Source organism: Ambystoma mexicanum, chromosome 7p, assembly GCF_040938575.1.
Source record: "Ambystoma mexicanum isolate Mex_15411 chromosome 7p, UKY_AmexF1_1, whole genome shotgun sequence".
Taxonomy (NCBI): Eukaryota; Metazoa; Chordata; class Amphibia; order Caudata; family Ambystomatidae; genus Ambystoma; species Ambystoma mexicanum.
In genome coordinates, this window is record NC_090939.1 from 669,781,920 (window position 1) to 669,809,775 (window position 27,856).

Here is a 27,856-nt window from a genome sequence, read left to right on the forward strand (position 1 = left end):
GGGCTGTTGCATGGCCTTGGGCCAATCACATCTCTTGAGAAGCTAGACCACTTATTCTGGTTCTCTAGAGTGATTCTCGGACTCGCGGTCATCATCTTCTTCACAGTACTTGCTTTAAAGCCACAGTCAAGACACTTGTCAGGTGGTTTAGTCATGTCAAGTATATTGGGTGGATTGATTTGAGAACAGAGATATTGGCTCTACCCAGAGAGGGGAAGGAGGATTCAGCATTGAAGATGGAGTTGGGCGTAGTGAAGCAGAGGCATACCGCATTTTCTGGGGAGGGTCGTCCCTAATCCCATTAGGGGCTTCCTCTCCCATGCGATCCTCCTCCAGTGCACCACCCCCAGGGGGATTATTGTACTGTGGACAAACAGGCCTGGCCCCATGGGAAAGGTCTCCCCCATAGGGGAGAAGGGACGAGATCCTCAGATTCGTCACGATGGGCATTGAACACCACACAAGAGCTGTTCCTAAGAGTGGGTGAAGCAAATAAAAGCAGTGGGCACAAAAACTGCAGGCCGATGCAGAGAGAGACGATGCAGAGACTGGCAATAAAGCTGTGCCAATGACAAAGGAGGGTAGGAGAGCACGCTGACAACAGCAGACAATAAATCCTGTTTTCATATCATTTGTTCACATCCTGGCATCACAGGTTTATCTGGGAGGTGTGGTTGACCAACAAGACACAGATGACAAAAAAGTTCCCTTTTTACACTTTGTCATGATGGCTTCTAACACATTTTATATAGGACCTTAATATGTCCTCCAAATTAACAAACGTCAGTTATCTCAAAGTTACAATCCTGGTGTAAAGGGAACTAAGCAATGTATTTTTGGCCCAGGAAGTACCACTCTTCCTAGGCCCTCCCAACTAGCCTATTCCACTCTGGTACATAATGCTCATCAGACCTAGGTAAACTAGTGGCAGCGATCTACCCTGTTGCCAGGTATCCTGCACCCAATAGCTCTCCATACAGTCTAAAGGTTTTCAGAGCCCAGCATGCATGTTTTGCAGTCTCAACGGTATGAGGCCCAGCATGCTTGTTTACTAGGCACAGGGATACTGTGCTCAGCAGATTTCCTTACCTGCCTCTGGGGCATAGCACCAAGTAGGCACCTTTGCTTCTCAGATTTAGGAATACAGCACCCAGCCAGCTTTTTCCCCTCAGTCTCAGGAATATAGTGTCACAAATGTTTCTTGCCCAGTCTCAGGGATGTAGCACCTAAAATGCTTCTTGATGTATCTTCCAGGGATTTAGTGACCACCACACTCAGCCCACTTCTCACACAGTCTTTTTTTTTCCCTTTATTTGTTTTAGTTTTTACAAACTTATACAAAAAATTTTTAAAATTAGATTAAAAGGATTCATAGTTAAGAAGGAAACTTTTGCAAATGCGTAGTTTTCATTTTACACAATACAATTTCTTAAATCTAACAAGATAACTATAATTTACAACAACATATTGGAAAAGCATTTTTTACATAATGATATTAAAACAGACTTTACTCTATTTCACATACATGCTCTATGAATGATAGCACTCTTATTCTCATGGACGTGGATTCTCCATGTAGCATTTTTGTCCATAGAAGATCTCTCAAAAGCCATCCATTATTTACGAATTCTTTAAAATACATTTCTCTTTTCTCTAGTAACCAAGGGCATTCCGACATAAGATGACGTAGGGTTTCCAATTCATCCTCATCTTTACAAAATCTGCAAGAGCCTACGACCCCGTCATGTTGTGCCCTTATACCTTTAATTTGATTGACAGCACATTCATACGAAATCTCATATAGCCAATTTTCATTTTCTTACTAGGAAATTTCAATAGGTAGTGTTCCATTTCAGTGACTCGTTTTCCTGCTGTTAGTACTTGTGTGTATAGTTTTGTATCACAAATTATCAAGCAAGTTTTTTCCCAATCGTTCAGCTTAAGTCTTTCTTTTACCAGATTGGGATTTTTCCCCAGGATGTCCATTGTCAGACCTATTTCATCAAGTAAAGCTTCACATTCCAACCTTAGACTTGCCATGTATCCGTTAGTATCGTTCACTCTAAGCAGAAAATATAGTGTATTTTTTTTTAGAGAATTCACATTTGCTCATGAGGCAAAGTTTCTTCCACTGAATCAGACTAACAAGAGATTGTATGCCCAGCTCATATCTTATTACCTCAATTGGGATGCATTTAGGGAGGAAGAACAGTGTTGATTTCCAAATTCTGCTTTCTACAACTTTATATTCAATCTCCATTGTATTAGGCCAAAATTCAGTTCCGTACATAATTGTTGGTAGTACCTTGCTTTTGTAGAATTCTCTACAGGGTTTGAGGGAAAATTTACTATATTTATTGTCAATTCTCTTCATTTGGTTTAGCATGCAGTTAACTTTTGAATTGAGATAATTTACCAGAAAGGTCCTACTAAACTTTGCCACTACAGGGTACCCCAAGAATTGAAAGTTTTCTTTAACTAACAGTTTATTATCCCAGTTCCACCCGAAATTGGTCTTTTGTTGCTTTTTCCCCCCTTTTGTGAGTTTGGTAACAACTGATTTGTCAGGGTTGATTTTTAGTTCTATTCCCAGCATATATTTACCAAAGGTTGTTATGAGTCTTTGAAGACCAACGGGCGTATTGTCTATGAGGAGAAAGTCATCTGCGTAACTTGCCCAACAAATTTTCAGATTGCCAAATTTAGGAGAGACCAGTGCCGAAGCGTCCAGGGCTATGCCAACTCCTGCAACATATAGATTGTACAAAGTTGGTCCAAGGATGCATCCTTGTCTAATTCCATTGTCAATGGTGCATTCTCTAGACAGAAGACCATCCAAGCCTAATCTTATCTGTATTCTAGATTCATTGTGCAAAAAAATAATCATGCTCAACAAGCCCTTAGATATTCCATAGTCATCCAACTTCTGCCAAAGCAAGTTTCGGTTTACACGGTCAAAAGCTTTGCTTAAGTCCATGGATGCTATATAAATTGGGACATCATTGGACTTCCAGGCGCAAAACTGAAGGCAGTTTATCAGGAGACCTCCACAGTCTGTCCCCATATTTTTGCGGAATCCTATTATTCTGGAATCTAAGATGTTCTTTTCTTCTATCCAGTCGTTTAATCGTTCCAGTACAATGGAGGCAAATATTTTGGAATCTGCGACCATTATACTTAAGGTTCGATAATTTGCAGGTTCTTCCCTTGTACCCCTTTTGAAAATAGGAACCATATAGGAGAGCTTCCATGAGTCAGGAATAGTATGAGACTCTATTATGTCTTGAAATTGGATATATAGAATCTTGGCCCATAGGTGAGAAGAGTGTTTAAGGATGTTATTGGTAAGTTTATTGGGACCCGGGGCTCGAGAGGTATTAGCTTTTTTTATCTTTGCCTCAATTATGTCAGTGGTAACGTCTAGGTCCCATTTCTCCCTTTTTTGCGTGTACTCTACTACCTTTTCAATGCTTGTTTTCCCCTAGAATTCCAACTCAAAATTTTTAATATTGACTCAGTCCTAAAATGGTTGGCTTAAAGCTCTCAATTGCGCAATAGATTCTTCTAGGACTTCTGCTACCCGTCTAAATTTCAAATTTTCATTTTTGTCTATATAATTTCCATCCTGTCTTTCAGGTTTTTTGCCATTCCACCGTGTTCCCTTTTTACCTTCGGTCACTTCTTTTTCAATTTCCCATGGGCCTACATCATAACCATATTTGTGAAGGCTCTCCGCCGCCTTCATTATAATGTTTCTAACCAGTGGAGAGTGTATCACGAGCCTGACATAGTCATACCTCCACCCATGTATGAAATCTACGAGTTGTATGTCCTCAGATGTTATTAAGCGTAGTTCAGGGATTTCATCAAATAGCTCCAATATTTTTCTCCTATTTAGGGATACAGGACCTCCCTCCTCAAACAAATATTGTAGTGTCAATCCCGGAGCATGTGGGTATTTAGGTTTACAAAGTTTACAAATTCCCAAGGGATATAGTGACCAGCTCACCCTTGCCTTGGGGAATAGAGTAGTCGGTTTACCGGTACAGTGCCCCCAGAACTTGGTACATTACTCGCTTCACCTCACACTGTGCCTAAAGGTGTATAGGGCTAAGCCCAGTAAAAGCATTCAGCTCTAGTTTGCTCTGCATTTCGAGCTGTGGCTTCAAGGGACTTAGCATTATGGTCACTATTCAGTATTCAGCGTGCCATCAGGGAAATTGCATCATTGCTTGCTCTGCAATGGAGGGCCCACCTTAAGGCCCTCTATAGCTTAGCATTGCTACCAGAGTTTCTTACTGCTCCACTTACAGCTCGGCAGAACAGCACTTTGTGTATCTCTTTGATCGTCACACTGGTTCTCCACTGTGCTCTCTTGCTGTAGTGCAGCTTCTTCTTCCAAGGTAGCTCCGTGCATTGCAAGAAGCTTCTCTGGCTGTAATGCTGTTCTACAGTAAAGGTGGAATAGTCAATTTCCATACTGCTGCTGCCTGCTCCGTAGTACTACATTTTACATGTTATGTCTCTAATGGTTACCTGCCAGTATTTCTCCCCCCTCCAAATCAGAGACTTCAAAAGGCGAGCAATGCCATCTTGGAAGTACCACTTTTTTTGGTGTCTGTGGTTCAACATGCAGGCTCTGCCTTTTGATCCCAGAAACCATTCCCCTGTGGTTATGCGGCCCCATTATGGGTTTTCACACAGTCTCTCATTGCTGCAGTATAAGCAGAAATACTTGTTCAGGGGATCTTTCTTAGCTTGCATTTTGTTTGCATGGGCCAAAGATTAAGACAGGGAGCAGATTTTATCACCAAGGCTTAACATCATTTCATAAACTAGCATTTCTGTTCACAGTGAATTTTCCAACATTGATCACCCGCAGCCCAGGAGACTGCTTAACCTGTCAGGCCGGGGGATGGAGGGGGCTAAGAGGGTGCATAGTAACAAGCTGGGGAATGAAAGGAAAAGTTAAATACTTACTAAAAGAAAGAAGCAAACCGCAACAAGAGGAGGTCATACAAAGAAACAGAGGTAGGCAGAGGTTAGAAACAAAAGGGGGCAAAGGTTAACAAAAAGGGTATAGGAAGTGGGTGAAAAACAATGACAAAAATCAATAGAAAGTGAGAAACAAAGGATGAATGAAAGAAAAGCTAAGCGGAAAAGAAAGGGTGATGGAAATAAAAGGATGAAAAAGATAAGGAGGTAAAAATGGAAGGAGAAAGAGAAGGTGAGGGGAAACAATAAAATAAAATGGAATATTAAACTGACAAAAGAAAGGTATAGTTATAGAAACAGTAATTTAAGAGAATGACCTATGGAAGTGGACGAGGGAAAAGCCAGTCGATAGTTATAGAGAGATCGAGCATGAAGGGACAAAGATACCTACTGTGAGGTGGACAAGGGACACAAAAGCTGATGGTCTAAGAAAGAACAAGAGAAGTAGTTTGAGATGAGATTGGAAGCGGCCGAAGAAAAAGCAGCAGAGCTGGGTACAGCAGTGAGAGGCCTACAGATGAAGGTGGGGATTAAAACAGGAACCCACAGTGGGTAACAGAAAAACACATTTAAATCCAGGGGTCAAAGTGTGAGATTTGGAGCATAATGGTGAATGGTATAGATGGAAGTGAAAGATGCAAGAGTATTACCAAGAGGTATGGATGTGAGAAAATGAGCAGAATGGAGGTGAGAGGGAAACTGGAAGAGAAAGGAGGCAAGAGTAGGAAAAGGGCAAGTGGGTAAACTAGACAGATGGAGGGTGCGTATAATAGTAAAAATGGAAACAACTGAAGTTAAGTGGCAGTAGAGAGGAGGTAATAGACAGACTGATGGAAGAGAGGTGGAGGTGATAGGGGGAGGAGAGGGCAGAGGTTTGTTTTCTTAAATTGATTTATTTTTTTAAAAAACAAGGTATCATGGGCACCTGTACCTTTAAAAACTACATTTTCATTTTTCCTACCTTTGTGACAGGCTTAAGCTGTCTATTACTATGATGAATAAGATCCATAACAGAATCAATGGCCCTTGGTGTGTCAAAGTCATCTGCAAATGCAGCTCTTACGTTTTCTTTTGCGTTAGCTAACCTATGAAGAGAAAAGGTAACAGGATTAATAGAAGCACAAAAGGTCACTGGGCAGTACATAAATACCCAAGTATCTTTCCAACTTCTTAACATCATAATGTCCATTTGACAATCTATACATTGTTGTTATTGATACACATAACGCCATTTGGAATTAAATTCACTTGTAACGACAGTAGCTTCAAATATGCCTTTAGAAAGCTAAGGATGTACTTTACTTTAGCTCAGCGGCATTTCATTTTTCTGAGTTATACTTTAAAACCTTAAGTGGACCGAATTTGAGAATGTACACAGAAACATTACATAATTCGTTCTCAACTGAAACATTAGTTATTCATTTGAAGTATAGTGATGCGTTTGTACAACTTCAGCATTTAGTTCACACAGACAGTAGTTTTTTTATTGATATTATTTATGATCATTTATTTAATATTTCAATAGCTGCTGCTGGCTCAGTGTAGCAATACGTACAATTACATCTAGTTTCACAACACTATAGATGTTAGGCATGAATTAGTGCAGTCCAACCAGTGTGGGACTACGCAAGACTTATCGCTTGGTATTAGGTAGCCCACCTTTTAATACAGGCCTGTACTACACAAGTTGGTAGTGTGACTGCGCAGCCAGGCTTATCTTAAAAGGGGTAATGTGAGCTGCACAATGAAATCAGTAAATACAGGTATCCAAGCTATATATTACATAATTTATTTATGTATACACAAAGATATAAAGCATTCTTTAAAAAGCAGTAATTAGTTGTAGCAGTAATCCCAAGTTAAGATTCAATTCAAAAAGTGAACAATAAAGCAGCTGAGTAATTCATTCATATGTGAGGCATGTTTCAGCACTCAGAGGTGATATTATTTGAGGTCAGTATAACACTTCTTTCGTATCACCTTTGCTATATTGAGTTATTAAGAAATGAAAGGTTGGGGTTAGATCAGAACAGACAGATATTCTATAAAAACAATAGATTCTCCCAAAGGGATGCAGGCAGTCCATTATCCCAGCATTTAAGTGTTCAATAATTTAAAACCTGTAAGGGACCAAGCACTATAGCCAATAGGTTCAGAAGGAGGCCTTTAGGGAGCCAGGAGAGCCAAAGCCAATGGGAAAAGTCAAAGTTCCGATGCTCTTCTTAGAAAAATGTTCTTAAATAGTCAGTGTTCAAAAAGAAATCACAGCAACTCAAGAGGAGTCCCCTTCAAGAAGCACAAGCTGGAAGGCCAGTGCAAGTTAGGGGAGGTCAAACCAGAGTAGGGTTAAATAGCCCTCCCAAAGGTAGGAAGCACCCCAACTGGCAAAAGGACATTCTACCCCAAGCCCCACAGTACCTTTGAACTTAAGTTGATCCAGCTGGATGCCTTCTGGATGGAATGCAGCAGACCCTTGTTCCTGGTCCTTGGTGGTGGTGACAAAAGGGAGCATGTCTGGCAGGCCCCTAACGAAAGCACTCGAGAGAGGGACTCCGCAGTAATGGATTTCCATCGATTCAGCGGCTCTTTGTGGTTTTGGTGCCTTTTTCACAGCACCAAAGAAGAACGACCAGCTCCAGTTAGAGGTTTCTTGATCCCTCGGTCCTGGACTCTGGTGTATGGACTCTGTACACATATGTTCTGCTTCTGTAGGGTCCTCTGGATGCCCACAAAGATTTGGCCAGATTCCCACTTCGGAAGACAATGCACTCACAGATGGTCGAGGTACCCCGGGCTTTGGGCTGCTGCAGCCTTGGAAAGTCGCAGCAAGTTGGAGCTGTGCCAAAATAGAGTCTGTCTTGAGGCTAGTTAGTCCCACCAGCCTAAGGGAGGAAGTCGTCCCATATGGGTCTTCCCTGTCGATTTGAAAACGGGGTCAGCACAGCTGCAGGGCTTTACCGAGCACTTCGCGGTCCAGGAGGGTGCTGCTGGCATCTTCTGTTTCGGAAGTTGTCCTCCAGTGGTCGACTGCTTCTAGTCCCAAAAAACCTCGCTTTTTTCTGCAGGTTCCCATTCATTCACAGCCCTATACTGTCAATAACACAGCAGGGAACTGGTTTCACTTGGGCACATATAGAGACAAAGGACAGGGAACTTTCAGGATCTTCCCTCACTTCCCGTCTTTCCAGACACACTGGAGCCTGTGCGGGCTTCAGGGCTGAAGCCTGCCAAAGGCAAAACACACAAAGGATTCAAACAGAGTAAAAGCCCTTAAGAAACTAACTGACAAGTAATGGCGAAAAAAGAAGACAGGGGCCATTTTGAGAAAATGGTCACCCTTGGGTGCAGTACTAAAGCTGAGGAATCAGCCTGCAGGTACACGTGACCAGGTAGCAAACAAGAAACCACTACCTCCAGCCATTCAAGTGAGCGAGGGTAACAAAATGTTACATGAAGAAAGAGTTAAAGGAGTTACTATGTACCCCCTATAGGGTGGTGTGTGCTGGACCCATAAAGTAATGGCAAGTAAGACAGGGGTCATCTTACTATTTTTGGGAACGGTAGTTCATCCAAGGAAATGTAGTTAAACATTAAGAGAAGACCAAGGGACATCTCACTGGCACTGCACCAATGGTGCTGTGTTTTACAATGCAAAAAGCAGATGCCTGTGGAGTTTACCAGACTCCATAAAACAGTAAGAAACACAGAAAATCATAGTCAGGAAAACACATGAGTGAATGAGAAGAACTAGTTACTTACCAACTGTTAACGTTCTTTCGACTGGATGTTCCTCCAACTTATGTATTCCACATCTTTGACATGTAATAAATAGGACGCATGGCACCCGTAGCCTCAGTTTATGTTTTTTCCCCCATAACGTGTGACATGCTCGTACACAATGCCTGCTTGACTGCAAATAGCCTTGAGGGAACGAAAGCTGCAATAGCATAGGAAATTCTTCAGAGGGGCAGGCTGGGAGGGCGACATGGAATATGTTGGAGGAAAATCCAGTCGAAAGCACGTTACCAGTTGGTAAGTAACTAGTTCTTCGAATGGATTGTGTCCTCCAGATTGAGTCAGTAAAGCAACGAGGTCGACGCGTGTGACCATGCAGAACTCTAACTTGAGGTAAGCAAAATCCTGCTAATCCCTTAAAAAGGACGGCACGTTTCGCAAACCAATCACGCTGTAAGATAGATACTGAATTAGAAGATACGTGACGAGCACAGATTATTTACTTTCACAGAATCAGAGGATATGTAACGAGCGCGGACAATTTACTGTTATAGAAATTTAATGACTACAACTTAATAACTGTATTTACTGGTGTAGCTCTCCAGCTTCGTCTAAGTGACATGATATTTAATCACGGCACAGAAGGGGTACGGCAAGCAGAGTACAATCATTATGCACCAAACACACGTTCAAAGTAATTATGAATCTTGCGAACGCGGCATGTGTAGAAAATACACGCAACGAAAAATCTAATTTAACTTAATTAATAGAACGCTGATTGAAATGTTGCAACTTTGTCTAATAGTACGATCTCTCAAGCATGGCACTAGAAGGGCACGCCAGTTTGAATACACTTATTCTGTACTGACTACATACCTTTTGAAGCAAATGCAAGATTTATGTATTAAGAATTTAGAACAAATGTATTTTTAAAAACCCAACTAATGAATTACAGGAGGGATTTATCCCAATGATATGCGCAGTCCCCTAAAGAACTAATTTCTTGGAAAAGATCAGAGTATGTTCATGAGCTGACTAAACTACAATCTGGTAAGAGAGCTAAAAATTGTGAAATAGACATGAATTTCTTATTTAAAAAGCACATAAAATAAATTAATAAATTCAATGATCGTATGCAATATGATACAGGTCGTTGAACACAAGACCTAAGGAAACAAATGCGCTGAAATTCAGGAATGAATTACTAAGAATCTTGGTCAACACTGAAAGCAAGCGTCCCCAAACAGCACGATCCTCCCCGCAATGAGAGACAATGAAGGACTCTCCCAAAATGGGAATAAGGCCAAGACAGAGTGCGGGTGAGCGTAAATGGGAGTTTATCAATCAGAATTGGGCATGCAAAGAACTCTGCAAACTCCGAGAGCGCTCTGTCTGACAATAGCAAAGACAGGCGTATATATTTACAAAAAACGTCATCAAAACCTACATACTATAGGGGGCACAAGTTCATTGGGATTGGGTGGCGACGACTAACTATAGGTGCTGCTGCGGTGTGGTTGGTCTTGGCTGGAGGACGTCACTGGTCACCCTCGTGGGTTGGGCTGGCAGGTCGGCTTGAGTTCATCCGGGCGGTGTTGGTGTGCTGAGGCGGCCTGTGGCAGAGATGAATGCCTTTCCTGACTTGCTTGCCCTCTGCCATGCACCCCGCAGTCATTCAGTCATTTACAGTTCTATTCTCTTTAGTAAATCTTTCAATAGGTTAATGCAACACAAGAGGAATGCACCTTGTGAGGGGTCTGGAGATAATATATCGAGCAAAAACAAAGAGGTGAGGCCTGGAAGGTTTAGACTGAATCTTAACCACTGGCATTGCTCGGGGCAACCCTCCAGACCATCGTTCTTCGCCTGCCAAGCCATTACAGAAGGGGAAAGACCATATGCAAATCAGGCTTGGCCCCACCCCAAAAGGGGAAGTCCAGGCCGAACTGCTAGGTCACATCCCTTCTGCACGAGACCACAAGCATCCCCAAACATGTTTCACCCTTGTTAGGGCTCATCAGTGAGGAGTAGCTTGGGTCTCTAGGCCCAGCAGGCACGGGACCCACGTCTGGGCATACCCGTCCCACTCGGGGTGACAAAGCAAAAACAAAGAGGTGAGGCCTGGAAGGTTTAGACTGAATCTTAACCACTGGCATTGCTCGGGGCAACCCTCCAGACCATCGTTCTTCGCCTGCCAAGCCATTACAGAAGGGGAAAGACCATATGCAAATCAAGCTTGGCCCCACCCCAAAAGGGGAAGTCCAGGCCGAACTGCTAGGTCACATCCCTTCTGCACGAGACCACAAGCATCCCCAAACATGTTTCACCCTTGTTGGGGCTCATCAGTGAGGAGTAGCTTGGGTCTCTAGGCCCAGCAGGCACGGGACCCACGTCTGGGCATACCCGTCCCACTCGGGGTGACAAAGTGGGACGGGTATGCCCAGACGTGGGTCCCGTGCCTGCTGGGCCTAGAGACCCAAGCTACTCCTCACTGATGAGCCCCAACAAGGGCGAAACATGTTTGGGGATGCTTGTGGTCTCGTGCAGAAGGGATGTGGCCTAGCAGTTCGGGCTGGACTGCCCCTTTTGGGGTGGGGCCAAGCCTGATTTGCATATGGTCTTTCCCTTCTGTAATGGCTTGGCAGGCGAAGAACGGTGGTCTGGAGGGTTGCCCAGAGCATTGCCAGTGGTTAAGATTAATTCTAAACCTTCCAGCCATCACCTATTTGTTTTTGCTATGTCACCCCGAGTGGGACGGGTATGCCCAGACGTGGGTCCCGTGCCTGCTGGGCCTAGAGACCCAAGCTACTCCTCACTGATGAGCCCCAACAAGGGCGAAACATGTTTGGGGATGCTTGTGGTCTCGTGCAGAAGGGATGTGGCCTAGCAGTTCGGGCTGGACTGCCCCTTTTGGGGTGGGGCCAAGCCTGATTTGCATATGGTCTTTCCCTTCTGTAATGGCTTGGCAGGCGAAGAACGGTGGTCTGGAGGGTTGCCCAGAGCATTGCCAGTGGTTAAGATTAATTCTAAACCTTCCAGCCATCACCTATTTGTTTTTGATAATATATCGAGGCCTGGTTACTTGTGATCTGTTGACCGGGACCGTGGGTCGCGGGGCTAAGCTTCGGGGACTGGGGCGGGTGGTACAGGTCTTTCTGTCTTGTTAGAAGTGGTTATAGATGTTTCGCTGTGTGTCGTCAAAGTGTTGGGTGTCCTGATTGCACAGGGCCATAAGTCTGAGACAGTCCGGTGGGTTGTGGGGTTTACGAGGGGGCGCTTGAGTTTAAACTAAGGTTTACTGCTGTGCTGTAAATAATGCAGGTGGCTGGCCGCGGCCTTGGGTGCTGCAGTGGGGTTACAAGTCTTTGAAGTAGCTCCAGTTAGGTCGGGGGAGGCGTGATAACACAGAGCGGGGCTCTGTTCTCATGTCTTGGCAGTCTTCTGAGGGAGGGAGGGGGATACATCGAGACCTTGTACGCTTTCACAAAGGTATTTCCCTTGTGTGTTGCTGGATATAAGTAAAGACATCGCAAACATTTGAATACTTTCTATAATACTTATTTAAAATCACTTCAAAACATGCATTTAACCTTGGCTGGGTGTGTTTCCATTATACCCAGTCCGAGCACCATTTTTGTACATTACATTCTAGCAGCTACAGTGTTTTAGTTATATGCATATATATTTGCAGTAAATGAGGTAGTGGTTAGATCAGTGGAGTACATAGAAAACGATCCGCCCCTGTACGTGACGGTGGTAGCATATGAGGGGCTCAGACATTCACACATGATAAGTGCACTCTTGCGCATTCTTGACATGAGTTCATATTATAGTTGCATCCGCGTTCTCGCGTACTCTAGCAGCATTAGTTTTATTTATGGCGCGAAACCATGTGAGGTAGGCTGCCCAGTGATACACGCAACGAACAGATCCCTGGAGCGTCCCTTTATCATTAGCATCCACCTGCAATGGTGCAAGCTCGCCATAGCTTATATCATGGGAGCATACTCTCTCATTTTAATACATTCTACAAGCGTTTGTATTTTGTGGAAGAAAGAAATAATGCAAGAGGTCTTGACATTAATATATACATATATATAAAGACTGTCTGCCATCAGAGGACCATTTTACTGTTCTTCCCATTGTTCAGGCCTGCTGGCCGGGTCATGCTGATAGTGATGGTACACTGCGGGAGGTGAACTGTTACAATGTTAGCATATTGCGCTAGCTCATGTCCGTCTTGTTCGTGGGAACGTGCTCGCAGCGGATCTGCCAGGGTGCTGCGGCAACAGGGATGTTCTTCAAGGGTGGGGGCCGCGCTAAAGTGCACTGAGCTCACACCATCTTTACTGGGCAGAGAATGGTTTTTTGGGCCTAACTAAATTTGTGTTGTGATCAATAGATGTGGGCATTCGATACGTGTGGGCAATGTCTCCAGTGGGTGAACCCTCCACCACCTGGGCCCGGGTGGCATGAGGGAACGCCCAATTGGCCATAGCCCTCACCTGGGGAAGAAACGCAGGCGGGAGGGGTCTCTTGGACCAGTCCTCCCCTACATTTCCCCCCTTTCGTTACTTAAGTAACGAATTCTTTAACTCCTCTATCCTTCTACATTCTGCTTCGTCCATCACCGCCTCATCCCATGCAGGAGTTCCTTTGATAGGCATCCATGCTCTGCACACCCCCCTTAAACTCTCACCTCTCCTGGCGTATTCATCTGGAGTACACGTAAGATATATGCACCCACCATCTCCTTCCAAATCTACCCACACTTCCTCGTACCATTCTAGTATGCGGGGCTCTTTGATGGTGGTGTGCCAAAGCTTATCTACAATATCCTTGTCGTGGTACATGGGCACCAGTTGGTACCTTGGTGTGTTGTCTACCCCTGTTTGTACTTGTGCTTCTTGCACCGTTTTTATTGTACCGTGTGAGTTGCCCATTGTCACCATCATCATTGCGCCATTTGGTACTGCGTTAGCACAGACTCGAAGACCCACCTGGCATAGGCAGAAAATCAAAAGGAGGAACACCACAGCTGGCATCAAAAGTTTCATCGTTGTTCCAAGCCATGAGGGGACCCAGGAGAAGAGGTTATCGAACCATGTACTATCTACTGCTCCGCCTTCCATCTTCATTTTTTCTCCTAGGTTGTGGACTGCTTCGATCACATGGGACAGGGAGCCGTTTTCTGCGTCTTCAGAAGGTACGAAAGTGCAACAGGCACTTCCTATTTTTCGGCAAACACCGCCGTCCATCGCCGTCAACAGGTCCAGGACATACCTGTTCTGCATGGTCATCAGTCGCAGGGCTCTTAGTTCGACCTTTATTATGTTAAAACCTTCTTCAGTGTCGTTCGCCAGCTGAATTAATTCCCAGCGGGTTATCTGGAGCCATTTTGCGTTAGCCCTTGCTTGGACACTTGATACGAGCGAGGCAAAAAATGTTTCTGCTGAGCTGAATAATCGATATTTGTCTGGGATCTGGGCCAATAGTTCTGATGATGCCTTCGATATATAGTTTGATGCTCGTCTGTTGCGGGTCAGCACCTCTTCCTTGCTTCCAGAAGACAGGACATACATTCGTGGTTCTGCAGTTGGTTGGCCCACGCTCTGTTGTGAGCGTTCCTGTGTCCTTTTGCTTCCATCGATGTGGCTTTCTGGTATCACCATTAGAGCTGAGTGCAGAGTGGCCATTGAGCAGCTGCCACTCCACGACGGGGGGAGGTGTAGGTATGCCTGTTTTCCACATACCCAATACGTGTCCATAAGGGCCGCAGTCCCTTTTCTTAGGTCTGGGATAGTGAGGGTTTTGTTGCACTTCTTGTTCGTCCCCATGGACGTTCTCCCCTCTCCTTTGAAACATAGTTCATAGTCTTTTTCATTCTGCAACTTGAAAGGCTTTTCGATGGGCGTGACCCAGGTTAGTTTTGAAATGTGTTCTCTCCATACAGGTGTGCATGTTTCTTCTATCCATTGCAATTTCTCCGGTGCCACACCCCTCAGTGCTTCAGCTTTACACATTACTTCTTCATTCTTCCACTTGTTATCAGAAAAAAGTGTCCCTTCGATTGCAAAAAATGGTTCTATCAGACATACAACCCCTGACGGTTTTGGGTAGCACGTTTTCTCGTTCTGCAGCATTTGAAAAGTTACTTCATGTGCCTGGAAGGTGTTCTTAATTCTGCACAGCGTGAGATGAAGGAGACATTGGGCATCTATAATCGGCAACTCTTTGGGTGTACCTGATGCGTGAGGGATGAGGGAGCAAACATAACAGCTCTCGTTTGTTGTTTGTTTAGCTGTGGCACTCATGTCTGCATACCACTTATTTGTTTGGTGGGGGTGTCGTGGGTCTTCCATCTTATCTAAGCCTAGCCCATAATACTCATCATACTTCCTCCTTCCTGCTTCCCTCTTCCGTCTATTGTTCTTATTCCTCATATTCTTCCCGATTCCCTGGGCAAGAGACAAAATAGACCCCCCTTTCTCATTCCCGCCCCCCTTCACCCAGTCATCATATAATATTTCATGTGTTTCTCTCATTCTTTTATTCTCTATGGCCGTGGGGGCAGGTTGGCTGGTGGGGGTGTTATACAACCAGGATATGGCAGAAGGATTTCGGTCGTTTAAGCTGTGAGCATTGTAATTAGACATCTCAGGTGGGGACAGTGTGTTGTATTGTCTTTCACCCTTTGGGCGTCCATCGTGTGAGATGACAACATTGGATGACGTAGTATAGTAGCCCAACACAAGTTTAGTTCCATCCCATATCAAAAAATCACCTTCCCTTGTGGTTGCATTGACACTTGCAGTTGTATTGGTCCCAGTAGTTGTGTTACTCCCTCCCCCCTCGTTCATCTCGATAGAGATGAACGCTATGAACCAGTATGTAACCAGACCAAATAATAATGTAAAAAACAATATAATGCACGCAGATAGTCCACATTCATACGAATATATACATTTCACAGTTAACCATTCTCTAAGTCTAGTAAATCTATCCGTTGCAGGCCGCCCGTTAGATGCCATGGAAGCTCCTGTTTTAAGATATAAAAGTGCATTGAGTGCATACATGTAAACATTTTTGTTGGCACCATCAGTGCCAATATACATGTGACGGGGAATGGAAGCGGGTGGGGATACGGGGAGGGGTATTCACAGACAAGGGTGTATGCAAGTTCATAGTTTGGCATTTTATTCAATATATATATATATACATATTCACACTCAACAAGATGACAGTTAAAACAAAATGTATCAGTTGTGCATTTCTTAACATTCACTACCAGCACATACACGCAAGTTCATATTCAGTCATTCTGTTCAGTCGCAGCGTTTGCTGTTGTCTGTGCCTCCTCATCTACCTCCTCTTGTACGTTGCTATATGCCTTCCGTACATCGGTCAAGTGCACCCAGTACCTCAACCCTTTGACCTTTACCGCTGTAGGCGTGCAAAATATCACTTCATATGGGCCATGGAATCGTGGTGCATTCCACCGACGTACAAAACTTCTGACATATATCCAGTCGCCGGGCATTAGCTGTAGTTGTTGCCCTGGCTCCGTGTCAGCGCCTGTTGCGTTTCCCTCTTCTCTAGTGAAGGGTGGGGACAATTGCTTTGCTATCACGCGCGCTGCCCTTGTTAGTTTCTTTAAATAGTCTGTGAACTCATCTCCCAATATCGCGGCGCTTCTGTGAGCGTCTGAGTGTTGGCGCAGTGGTGAATGTGCTGTGTTCATCCGTCTCCCAGTCACGATCTCGTGCGGGGACAAATGGTGGTCTTTGCTTGGCTGGTTTCGTAACTCGAATAGCGCAAGCGGTAGGCAGTAAATCCAATTCTTTTTTAATGAAAAGCATAGTTTTGATAACCTGCCCTTCAACAGTCCGTTCATCTTTTCCACTACGCCGTTACTTTGAGGATGATAAATTGAGCATAATTTGTGTTTTATTCCCAACAATGTAGTCACTTCCTTAAAAAGCTCATTCACAAAATGAGTGCCATTGTCTGAGCGGATCACGTCACAAATTCCCCAGCGCGGGAATACTTCCCTTACTAGGAACTTGGCGGCGCTTTTGGCATCGGGGCGCGCGCAGGGTCCTGCTTCCACCCACCTTGAAAATGGGCACACGACCACAATCATGTACCGTGCACCATTACACCTTTCCCCCATATCTGCATAATCTATGTGTAGTTCCTTGAATGGGCCAATGGGCTTAGGGATTGTTCCCCGGAGAGTACGTAATGTCATCCCTGAATTGTATATTTGGCATGTTGTACATTCCATTGCTAATCGAGACACATGCTCCTGGAGACAGGGCACGAACCATTCTTCCTGTATTTCTGCTGCGATGTGTTGTTTGGTGTTATGTGCAGGGAACTGTAGCTGTTGGAATGCAATCTCTAGTAGCTGAATTGGCATTACCACTTTTCCCGAGTTATTTTGTCTCCACAGCAGGTCTGTTCCTGACTTGCTGCACCCTCGCTTTGTCCACAATAGTTTTTCCTCTGCACTGGCTCCTTCCTGTAACTCTATTATTTGTGGTATGGGCATGGCATTATATCCCTCTGTGGGCTCTTCGTTTGTTTTGTCCTTGAGCATGTATTCACGTGTCATTTTTCTGAAAATAGGAAGCCTCTTTGGCGGCAGCGTCCGCTGCCGCGTTCCCTAAAGACACAACATCTGTGTTGGACGTATGTGCTTGGCATTTCACTATTGCTACTGCAGTGGGGTTTTGTAGGGCCTCAATTAACTCTTAACAATTCTGCATGTTGTACAGGTGTTCCATCCGCCCTCCTAAAGCCCCTCCGCCCCCATCTCGCTAGGCCTCCATGTACTGTCGTTGTCATGTAAGCTGAGTCTGTGTATATCGTCACTGCACAACCCTTTGCTGCATGTAGTGCTTCTATTAGCGCAATCAGTTCTGCTGCCTGCGCGGAGTAATGTGATGGGAGACGATATTGTACCAGTGTTTCATACTCACCGTCTTCTAACCTCACCACTGCCATGCCAACGTGTTTTTCTCCCGTGTCCGTGTCAATAGATGCGGACCTATCTACAAAGTACACTTCCCCTTCGCTTAGAGCGTTCTCACACACCACTGTCTCCTCCCCACTTCCTCCTGTGTAGGTTGCGCAATCGTGGTTCTGCATGTCTTCGAGTGTGCACGCTTCTGTAATGAATGTGGCGGGGTTCACTGTCTTGCATCTCACTATATGGATGTTGGCACTGGACAGTATAATCTCGTAGGCAGTTGCCCGCTGTGTGGTCAGTGTGCTTTTTGATCTCTCGAGTATGACAAATAATGAATGTTCCACAAACAATGTCACAGAGCAGCCCATTACTATTGTGGCACTTTTCTCAATCGCGAACGCGGCTGCAGCGAGTGATTTTTCGCACGCGAAATGGCCCTACATCACAGCATCTAGAGTGCCACTATAGTAGGCCAATGGCTTGTGTCCTAAAGATGTTTTTTGTGTCAGGACTGCTGTCATCAGTGTTTCCTTGCAGTGTGAGAATAGGTAAAACTCGCGTCCATAATCGGGGTTTGCGAGTACCGGGGCGCTTGAAATCAACTCTTTCAGTGTTTGGAAGGAGGAACTCATCTCTTCTGTCCACTCCATCTTCCTGTTCTCCTGTTGGGCCACTTTTAAGGCTTGTAATAAGGGCCTGGTGTATGCCGCATAATCTAATATCCACGCTCGGCAATAATTGCACATTCCCAAAAATTTCTACATGTCTTTTACTGTTGTGGGTTCTTGTACTGATCTTATGGCTTCTGCCCTGTCTGGTATTATTCTTTTCCCATCTCTTGAAATCAGCTGCCCTAGGTACAGGACCTCTGTCAGACAGTACTGTAGCTTTCCCTTGTCCACTTTGTACCCCTTGTTGGCCAGCAAGGTCAACAATGTTACGGAATCTGCTCTGCATGTCTCTTCGTTTCGTGCGCAGACTAGTAAATCGTCCACGTACTGAATAATGGTGCTCTCAACTGATAGGTTTCCTAGGTCTTCATGTAATACACGATTGAAGATGCTCGGGCTCTCGCAGTAACCCTGTGGTAATCTGCAATGCTCATACCTTTTACCCCCCAGTGTGAAGGCGGTAAGGTATCTACTCTCTTCAGCCAGGGGTATAGAGAAAAATGCGTTTTTTAAATCCACTACTGTGAAATGTGATGCCTCTTTCGGGATGCTGCATAGTATTGATGCGGGGTTCGGGACTAGAGGGAACTCCTTCTGAATTACATCATTGAGGGGGCGTAGGTCTTGTATCATCCTCCACGACCCCCCTTTTGCTTTTTTGATTGGATAAATGCACGTGTTACATGGGGAGTTTGAAGGCACTATTATCCCTTGTGCCAGTAGGGCATTTATTGTCTCTTTTATCCCTTCTTCAGCTTCACGAGACAGAGGATACTGTTTAACTCGTGGTAAAATTGCTCCTTGCTTTAACTTTATTACCACAGGCTGTACTCCATGCAACAGCCCCACATCATGGGGGCCTGTTGTCCATAAGTTGTTTGGTACGAGCCTCATGTCGTCATCAAAAAACGACGGTGGTGCTCCTACCACTGTCATCAATTGGACGGGAGTCTCCCTGGCTTGTATTAAAATATCACAGGGCATCGCTATTTCCATCACTATTTCACCATCATCTTCTGAGTCTGAGAAGAGATCCTCATCTGTTACCTCTCGCAGGGCGATGTTGGCGTTTGTGCATAGCACTGTGCGCCACTCACACCCTTCCTCATCCACTCCGATCACAGCTATTCTTTTTGCAGACACTTGCACAGCGTGCAAATCTAACGATACCACTGACCCTGGTGCTGCGTTGGGGCATACTATGGGGCGGAAGAGGAACTCCGCCGGGATCCTCCAGTCCATGCTTCTCAGCTCGGGAATTATGAGGGCCAGAGTCTTCAGCCCTTTGATAAACATTTCCTCATTTTGTGGCAGTCCTCGCATTTCCTGCGTGGTTGTGTGGGCTTGCACTACCAACATTGCACGCAAGGGGCATATCCCGGGTGTGGAACACACTATCCCTCTCTCGGTAAATGATATGGTCATGTGGATTTTGCTCAGGAGATCCCTCCCTAGCAAGTTAATTGGGGAATGTTCGTAATATAATAAGGGTGCCTTCACTGTCTTACCCCCCACTGTCACATCCAAAGCTTCTGTGTAAGGAACTTCAACTACAGCCCCAGAGAACCCCTGCGTCTCTAACTTCCTGTTAGATAACGGGAATCGGCCCTCTCTGATACATGATTTCTCCGCTCCCTAATCAACCATGAATATAAACTGCTTGTCTCCTATCTGCGCCCCTACCAATGGTTCCTCTGCTGCATTGTAGGTGGTGGATAGAACTGGACACGCAAGTGTTCTCTGTGGGCTGTCCTATGCGGGGTATCTTGTCGCCCCTCCCTCAGTGAAGACATTTCCGGAAACTACCGACATGCCGCTGTAAGGCGCTGGCGCGGGGGCCCCGTTTGCTGTTGTCGCGAAAGGGTTACCTGGCGTGTATTGCATACTGTCATTGTTTTGGGGGTGGTTCTGTGTCCTATACTGGAGTCCTTGTTGCTGGCCCGTGGTACCCTGGCCAGGGTTCCTTAGCTGCTGTTGTCCCATTGGGAGACCGTATGGGCTTCCCGGGTGTGGATGACCATAAGCCTCCCCCTCCTGGAACCCATTGTTTTGTCTACTTCTGCACTCCCTGGAGTAATGTCCCCATCTTCCACAGTTCCAGCAACTCCCTTGGGGGCCCCTGGGACCCTGCCATCCATTTCCTCCCATTCCTCCATACCCCTGTCCGCCTCCTCTCCGGCCCCTGTACCCACCTCGTCCCCCTCGAGGGGTCCACTCTTGCCACTGCGGGCTTCCACCTTGCTCTTGCTCAGTCCACTGCCGCTGCGCTGGTCCTGCCCAATTAGTTGCCACCCTTCCTTGGAGTGCTATCAGCCCCTCCTCCTCCTCATCTCCCTCCCTACTGTGTGGGAGCGCGGCTACTGCTGCTGCAACCTTCACTAACTTTGACTGTACTAACTTCGCCTCGTCTGCCAATCTTTTCTGCGCCACCTCCTTCTCCCTCTCCTTTATTCGTTTACAATGGTGTACTATTATGCTTTGAATTTCTGGCCATCCTTTTGCTTCAATACCTGCTATCTTGTCGAGCGCCTTCTGCACTTCCTTTGGGAGCCCTCTCTTTATAATAAAATAAAATAAAGATGTCGATTGATACCAGGGCGTGCCCGTTTCTGCTCTCCACATCTCTTGGACCCGGAAAATATAATCCATAGCCTCTTCCCCGTCATTCATTGTACACTGCATCACTGACTGCAAGTCCGGTGTGTCTGGGAATGTTTCGCGTAAGGCATCCCACACCCTGGCACGCACCGTGTTAAATGATGCCCCATCATGGCGGTCACAGTCTAGCGTTACTCCCGGGAAACCGGCCTTAACCCATACCCTTTCAGCCTGGTCACCTACCGCTGATACGAGTAGACTTTTCACATCTCCTATGGCTAGGGGTACCCCGGCAGTATGTTTCTCAAAGGCATATATCCACTTACTTGCCCCTCCTGACAACGGGGGCAATAGCTTTAATAAATTGGCTTTATCCATCTGTGCCCATGGGATATAGTTAGGCCTCCCTCCTCCCCTGTGTATCAACGGGAGCTGTAGCCTTCCTGTTGTTGTTCCGTCCGGACCCGTTTGAGCTGCTGATGTCCCCAGTGATGCCATTTTTCCCACTCTGTTCCTTAGTCGGCCCGTCCACTCATCATCCATGGTTCTCAGCGAACACGTACCTTCCTCCCCCTCGCTTCCCCCTCCTATTGCCATACTCAACCTGTCGCTTTCTTCTACCTCGTCCCTTATATCACACAACAACTCCTCTCTAATTCCCCCCCTCCTTTCCTCACTTGCACCATCTCCCTCTCCGGGCCCTACTTCTATTATTCGCGTTGGTTCTTCCTCAATTCTGAACAAAATCTCGCCCTTTTTCCACCCCTCTTCAGGCTTTCTATTTTCACCTAGCGCTCTGGACGTACGCCCTGATCTAGGTGCATCTAGTGCTGTCCGTTCGCATATGTCTTTTATCCTAGAGAGCTCATCCTTTGCTATCGTCAGTCTTGATTCTAAATCATCTTTGAGCTTCTCTATATCTACCCTTTGTGCGCCTGCCTGGGCTCGCTCCCTCGTGCTCTCGTATGGCGGAGGTGCCGTGGGCCGGAGGGGTGTGGTATCTCTCGGGGGAGGTATGTAAGTGGGATCACTGTACCCCTCTGCGGGCACAGGCTTCTTTATTATCGGGTACAAACTTATTACTTCTACTGGTGGCACTACACTTGAGCCTTCTTTGACATCTTTTTGTATTAGCAGTGGATTGTCTGTGGTGGACGGGAGATCAGGATTTAGTGCTGGTGTCTTAGGCGGTGGTACTTCTTCAAATAACCTCCAGAGATCTAATATTTCCCTCCTATTTTGCAGCTGCTTTCCTTTGTATTTTAGATAAATGCATGTGGCCACTGTATCCAGGACACTTTTATCAAACGACCCTCCCTCGGGCCAAATCTGAGGTAACCCCTCATACTCCCAGCTGCGTACCCAACCATCAAAGTGCTTGTCATCCCTATAAGGAGGGATGGTAGGGTACGCCGCCTGCCTCGAGGTGGATGTGGCCGCCTGAACCACCAACTCCCAGGAGTGGGGTGAGTGGAAAGGTAGCCGGGGTCATTACTGGCTGGATGGTATTTCTTAGTTAACGACTTGTTGACCGCCGGAAGAGACTCCGGGGTCTGCCAAGTAGCTGCCACCCTTTTCTGTAACGCCAAATGAAAAGGCAACACTGGGTCAGTGGACGTACCCTGATCTGTATGTATGTATGTATGTATATATTTTTATAAAGCGCCGGTAGCCCGAGGGCATCAGGGCGCTTGAACATTACAACATAGAAGAGAAGTAAGCAGGCATAAAGAGACGCGAAACAGTTGGCATGGAAGACCTGACAGCCACTAGCGTTAGAGATCTTATCTGAAGAGGAGTGTCTTCATCCGTTTCCTAAATACAAGGTGGTTTGCTTCTGACCTCAGTGAATCGGGAAGGCTGTTCCACAATTTAGGTGCCAGTACCAGAAAAGATCTACCCAACCCCGATTTCAGCTTGAAATTGGGTACGACCATGAGGCACTTTCCTTCCGATCGTAGTCTTCTCCTGGGTGTGTAGAGGACTAGGCTGTTTTTCAAAAATATCAGTCAGGTAATCCTGATCGGACTCAACCGGAGGGCCGGACCACCCGAGGTACTCCGCAACCCTCAACATCAACCTCGTATAAGAGGATTCAGCATGAGCCCCAGGCTCTGGCCTACCAAACTCCATCTCTGGAGAAGTGCCGATGCCACTGGCATCATGTAGAGAATGACGCAGATTTTCCAACTGACTGTGCTCAGAAAAGACCATGTCAGGAGCCCCAGGTGTTACATCATCATAGGGCTCCAACTCCACCTCAGACCTCTCCTCATTAATGTCATGCAGAAAGTGAAAGAACTCCCTCCTAGGGATAGGAGTGGTCTTGGAGCCAAGAATAGGCCTCACCGTCTTAGACAGAGCCTTTCTTGGAGGGTCCACAGTCACAGGGACTTCCAATGGCAAATTCCGTCCATTCTGCCCCGATGGCATCGACGTTCTCAGCGTCGGCGTCGACAAAGGTGCACAGCCTCAGTCGACAGACACGAGCCCTTTCCAGACTTCTGCAGTTTCGCTGGGGACGAAGACCGCGTTTGTCATGATGCCTACCCCCGGGGAACCAGACCAGGTCCAGCAACCCCGGAAGCAGGCATCACGTTATTTTGAGCAAGCCAAAAAACCCCTGCTAGGGGCTGTTTGGGTGCGGTCCTGGCGCCTATGGCGCCAGGCTCATATGGAGAGTCAGTCCTGGTGCCATAGGCGCCAGGCTCAGAGTGGAACTTACCTGATGCAGACCATGCTGCAGAGCTCCAAGCCAAATGAGGCTTGGAAGGGACTATTTTACCTAGGGACTATTTTTTACTCGGGTGGGACTGGGGAGGAATACTTACCTGGGACTATTTTGGAGGCTATTTAAACCACGCACGAAGAGCAGCACATGCTTCGCGTTATTTTGCATCCAGCAGCGTAACGCTCACCGTGTCTGCAAGTCTGCATCCAGTCTTCTGCCACGCCCGCCTCGAGTCTGCAGCTCCTAGAAAAAGGAAGGAACAGAAGGAGAAAAGGCTAGAATAAGAGCAAAACCTTCGATCCTTACCTGAATTCCAGATCCACCGTGCCTTCGAGCTGGAAGAAAGAAGCATTTTACGTGCGCCGCCTCGCCTGCTGCAGCGCCGCGCTGAACTCACCGGCCTTCGCAGCATCCTCACGATCCACCGCATCCTTCGGCACGTTCCCGCCGCACTATGGCACCTAAGGGGAACACAAGAACAGCAAAGGTGAGCCAAGGGAATAAACAGAGGCAATAGTAACTACCCCCATAGACTTACCTGATTACCGCCGGGGGTACTATTCCTCTTCACGGGTCGGCGCAGTCTCCATTGCATCCTCGCCGTAGCCCGGACCCTAAGCGGAACAAAAGGACAAGAAGGTGAGATAATGGGACAACCAAGGAGAACTCTTCTCACCGCAATAGACTTAACTAATTTTACCGCCGGAGGCATTATTCCCCGAACTTCATATTTTCTCTCCACACCTGAATAAGGGAGCAAGCAACAGGTTACATTCTGGCCTTATTTTATTGAACTGTGTAGGATAAGCCAAATCCTTACCTGAACTTAGTCAGCTACCACGAGGAACTTTTCACTGGGGTCAAGTTGCAAACTGCAAGGAATCAGACAAGAGTGAAAGTCAGACATGTGAACTCTTACGAACTACATACTTTTCGGAGTCAATATTGTTCTGGAACTCACCAATTCCATCGAGCCAGTGAAGCAACTGGTTATCAACGTGCTCCTGCGCTCAATCCAGGATGGAGAGCTCATCTTTTCAAACAATCAGGTGAGACTATAAGAGGGGACATCAAAGGTGATCTGTGGGGAGAACAGCGGGGGTGGGGGGAGTTACGCTCAACTCCACGGGTGGTTAATTCCCTTTCTCCATTTGCAGAAGAATATTCCTAAGGGCCAAGCAAACGAAGCTAGGTGGGCCAGTCCAGTCCGTCATCTCGGCCCTACGCGTCACATTGGTGGAGACCGCAGCTGTCCAGTTCAGATCGACGCCTCTGTGGGAACCAGGTGAGCGTAACAGCGTTCTAGATCTGGCACGTCTTTGGCGATCCTCCACATCCTTGTCCGAGAAGGACCTTGCCGTTTCCCGATGCTTATCGCGCCGACTGCCCTGGCCCGAAGGTGCACACGCTTCGGACAGAGACCGTTCCCTGCCGGCTTCCAACAAAAGCGCGGACTGAACTGTGCCCTGGGATTGAAAAATCGCCAGCATTTGCTCCCTGAATGCCTCCCATTCCTCTGGAGTAGAGGATTTCGTGCGACAAGCCACTTTCCTCGAGGAGCCGCCATCCAACGAGGATGGGGAAGGCGAGCGGTGATGCCGCTTACGGGAGTGCCTCGATGAGGGCGAATGGCGGGAACCACTCTGGGACCGAGAGCCTCTGGATTCCTTCCAACGGGGAGAGTCACCCCTCAAATTGGCGGTGGAAATACCTGTAGATTTTTTGGTTTTACGAGGTTTAGAAACCCGACTTACCTGCAACTTCCCCTTACACTCCCGCACGGTCTTGGCAGTCAACGACTGGCACTTCAAGAAGTTGTCTGTGTCATGACTCTCGCCCAGACACCACAAGCAGATGCAGTGTAGGTCCGTAATAGACATTTTGGACTTACAGTCCCGGCATGTCTTAAACCCGGACCGCGGAGTCGGAGGGGTAGACGATGAAGACATTTTCTTCAAAGAAGATACACGAGGCGCGCTGAGTTCTCGAAGCAAACACGTTTGCGGAAAAAACAGAACTGAGGCTACGGGCGCCGTGCATCCCATTTATAACATCCGGTGACATCACCCTCGACAGAGGCCTTCGAGGGACATCGACCCGACGCAGGATGCCCTGTGCCGAAAAATTTCCGAAGCAGTACAGTTGTGGACATTACATGTCAAAGATGTGGAATACGTTGGAGGACATAATCCATTCGAAAAAGGTCCCACACACTCGGGAGTAAAAATTAAAAGGCCCAGCTAAAGAGTTGGGGGTCTCCAAGGTTAAAAGGAATTGGCACAGAAATGAACATTCTCGCCAACACTACATACATAAACAGTATTCGCTACACACTTATAGACTGTTCATATAAGACGCAACTTTATCACTAACACTACAAAATATTCATGAAGAGGCCCCAAAGCAACAACACAGTAGCTATTTTTGGCATTAAACCACAATGGACCCATTATAAGATGCATTACATTTTACAAAATGAATTCTGCTCGACTTAATAGCATTCCTATTGTAGACATTACAATTGGGGGTGTGCAGAATTGCATAATTAGTATGCAGCGAAATAATGAATATTTTAGTTGCTTCATTTAATAAATCATTTTCAAAGCTTGAAAAACACCTTTTTTTAAAAAAAAAAAAAACTATTTTAAATGTTCTCATGTTTCATTTATTCCTCTTCATTTTAATCCACATATCCTCATTGAAAGCATAAGCGTCAGAAAAGAATTCACAAAAAAAGGCACAAAAGTAAGTGAGCTTTGAACCTTCCTTGCAGCTCACTTCTAAATGGGTACAGGAAAGCCTGAAATACGACTGAATATGGCCAAATCCTGCGTGCTCCAAGGAGGCACTTGACCGTTGGGCAGTTGCTCAATTCCATCAAATCACAATCACATCCAGCTACTCCACCTTCTTTCCACAACACTGGAGACGGCTATATGGAATTTTCTAGGTCTTTTACTCTATAATCTACCACCCCACAACACCGTCAAGTAGCCTTCTGTATCACTCTCTGTCCACACAGAAAAGTGCTCTCATCTCATACCTTTCATGTTGGGGCAGACTGGCTTGTAATGTTATTTCGAGAGATTTCCCAATAAGTGCTTCTTGTTGTAAGAGAAAAGATGGGTTGGAAATGGCAGCCACATCTTGCACTGCCAGAGATTAAACTGATAAATCCCCAGTCCTATCAACTTAGAGGAGGCAGCCCACAGCTTGGCCAGTCTTCCGCTTTCCAAACATCCTCCCAGTCTACTAAGTCCATGAACAGAGCATTGCTCTCCATGTCCCAGCCAGCGTCCTCAAACATATCTCTCCACACTCCCTCTATTAGACTTGCTTACAAAGAAACTGAGAGATTTCTCAACATGAAGTTCCTGTGAGAGGCCTCTTCGACAAGGACATTTCACTCTGTCAGATACATAATTCCGCTCTACTGGTCTCAATTGCCTGCTGTGAATTTGTAAAGTTTCTCCATACGCATTTCCCATTGAAACAAACAATGCTTTCATCGCCTCTCCAATATACAAACCCATGCATTTTAGTGTAATATTTTATCATGAATGCAATCTACACCTCCAAGAGTTGTTACACTGCAGTCAAATGAGAAGACAAAGGAATTCAGCAATAGACTAACAGTAAGAAACTATTAGTGTTAGGCGGAACTGATTTTTTTCAACGGGAATTCACAGAATAATTAATTACTCAAAGACGACGTTCGGTACATCCCTAATGACAATATTTAACAGAGCAATCAATACCTTACTTGTCAGAAAATACTGGCAACATTTCACAGAAAGTAGCAAGGATATATCAGTGTGCCTGATCAACGCTTGTCGAACCGCCAAGAACCGAAACAATGTATTATTCGCTGCTAACTACCCCAATGGTCCATTTTTGGGCCCTAGAATTTGGTTAGGTCACTTTGATCCGTTCTGCACAGAAGAAGGTATACTTTAAAAAATGATTTTGGCTTCTACTTGCCTTTCACCCCTTGTTCACCCAGAGTGCTGCATGTTTGCGGATTCTGTGTTCTTTCCTCAGAGGTGAGTTTTGTGTAGCGTTTTCCATTTAGTTATATGGTGTGTTTAATTAAAGTCTATATAATTCCATAGAACCCTAAGTGGGCATGCTTTGGGCATTACTTTGCTGTGA

The 27,856-nt window shown here is 46.0% G+C and overlaps 1 protein-coding gene across 4 annotated transcripts in view; it reads right to left on the reverse strand.

Annotated features, from left to right (window-relative positions):
• The window catches only part of CARS2 (cysteinyl-tRNA synthetase 2, mitochondrial), a 1,341,930-nt gene that overhangs the window by 226,007 nt on the left and 1,088,067 nt on the right, over nucleotides 1-27,856 (reverse strand). For all 4 annotated transcript variants that reach the window (XM_069636755.1, XM_069636758.1, XM_069636756.1 and 1 more), the window contains one exon: nucleotides 5,957-6,080. In XM_069636755.1, the coding sequence (XP_069492856.1) occupies nucleotides 5,957-6,080 (124 nt within the window). The remainder of the gene's footprint in view (nucleotides 1-5,956; nucleotides 6,081-27,856) is intronic.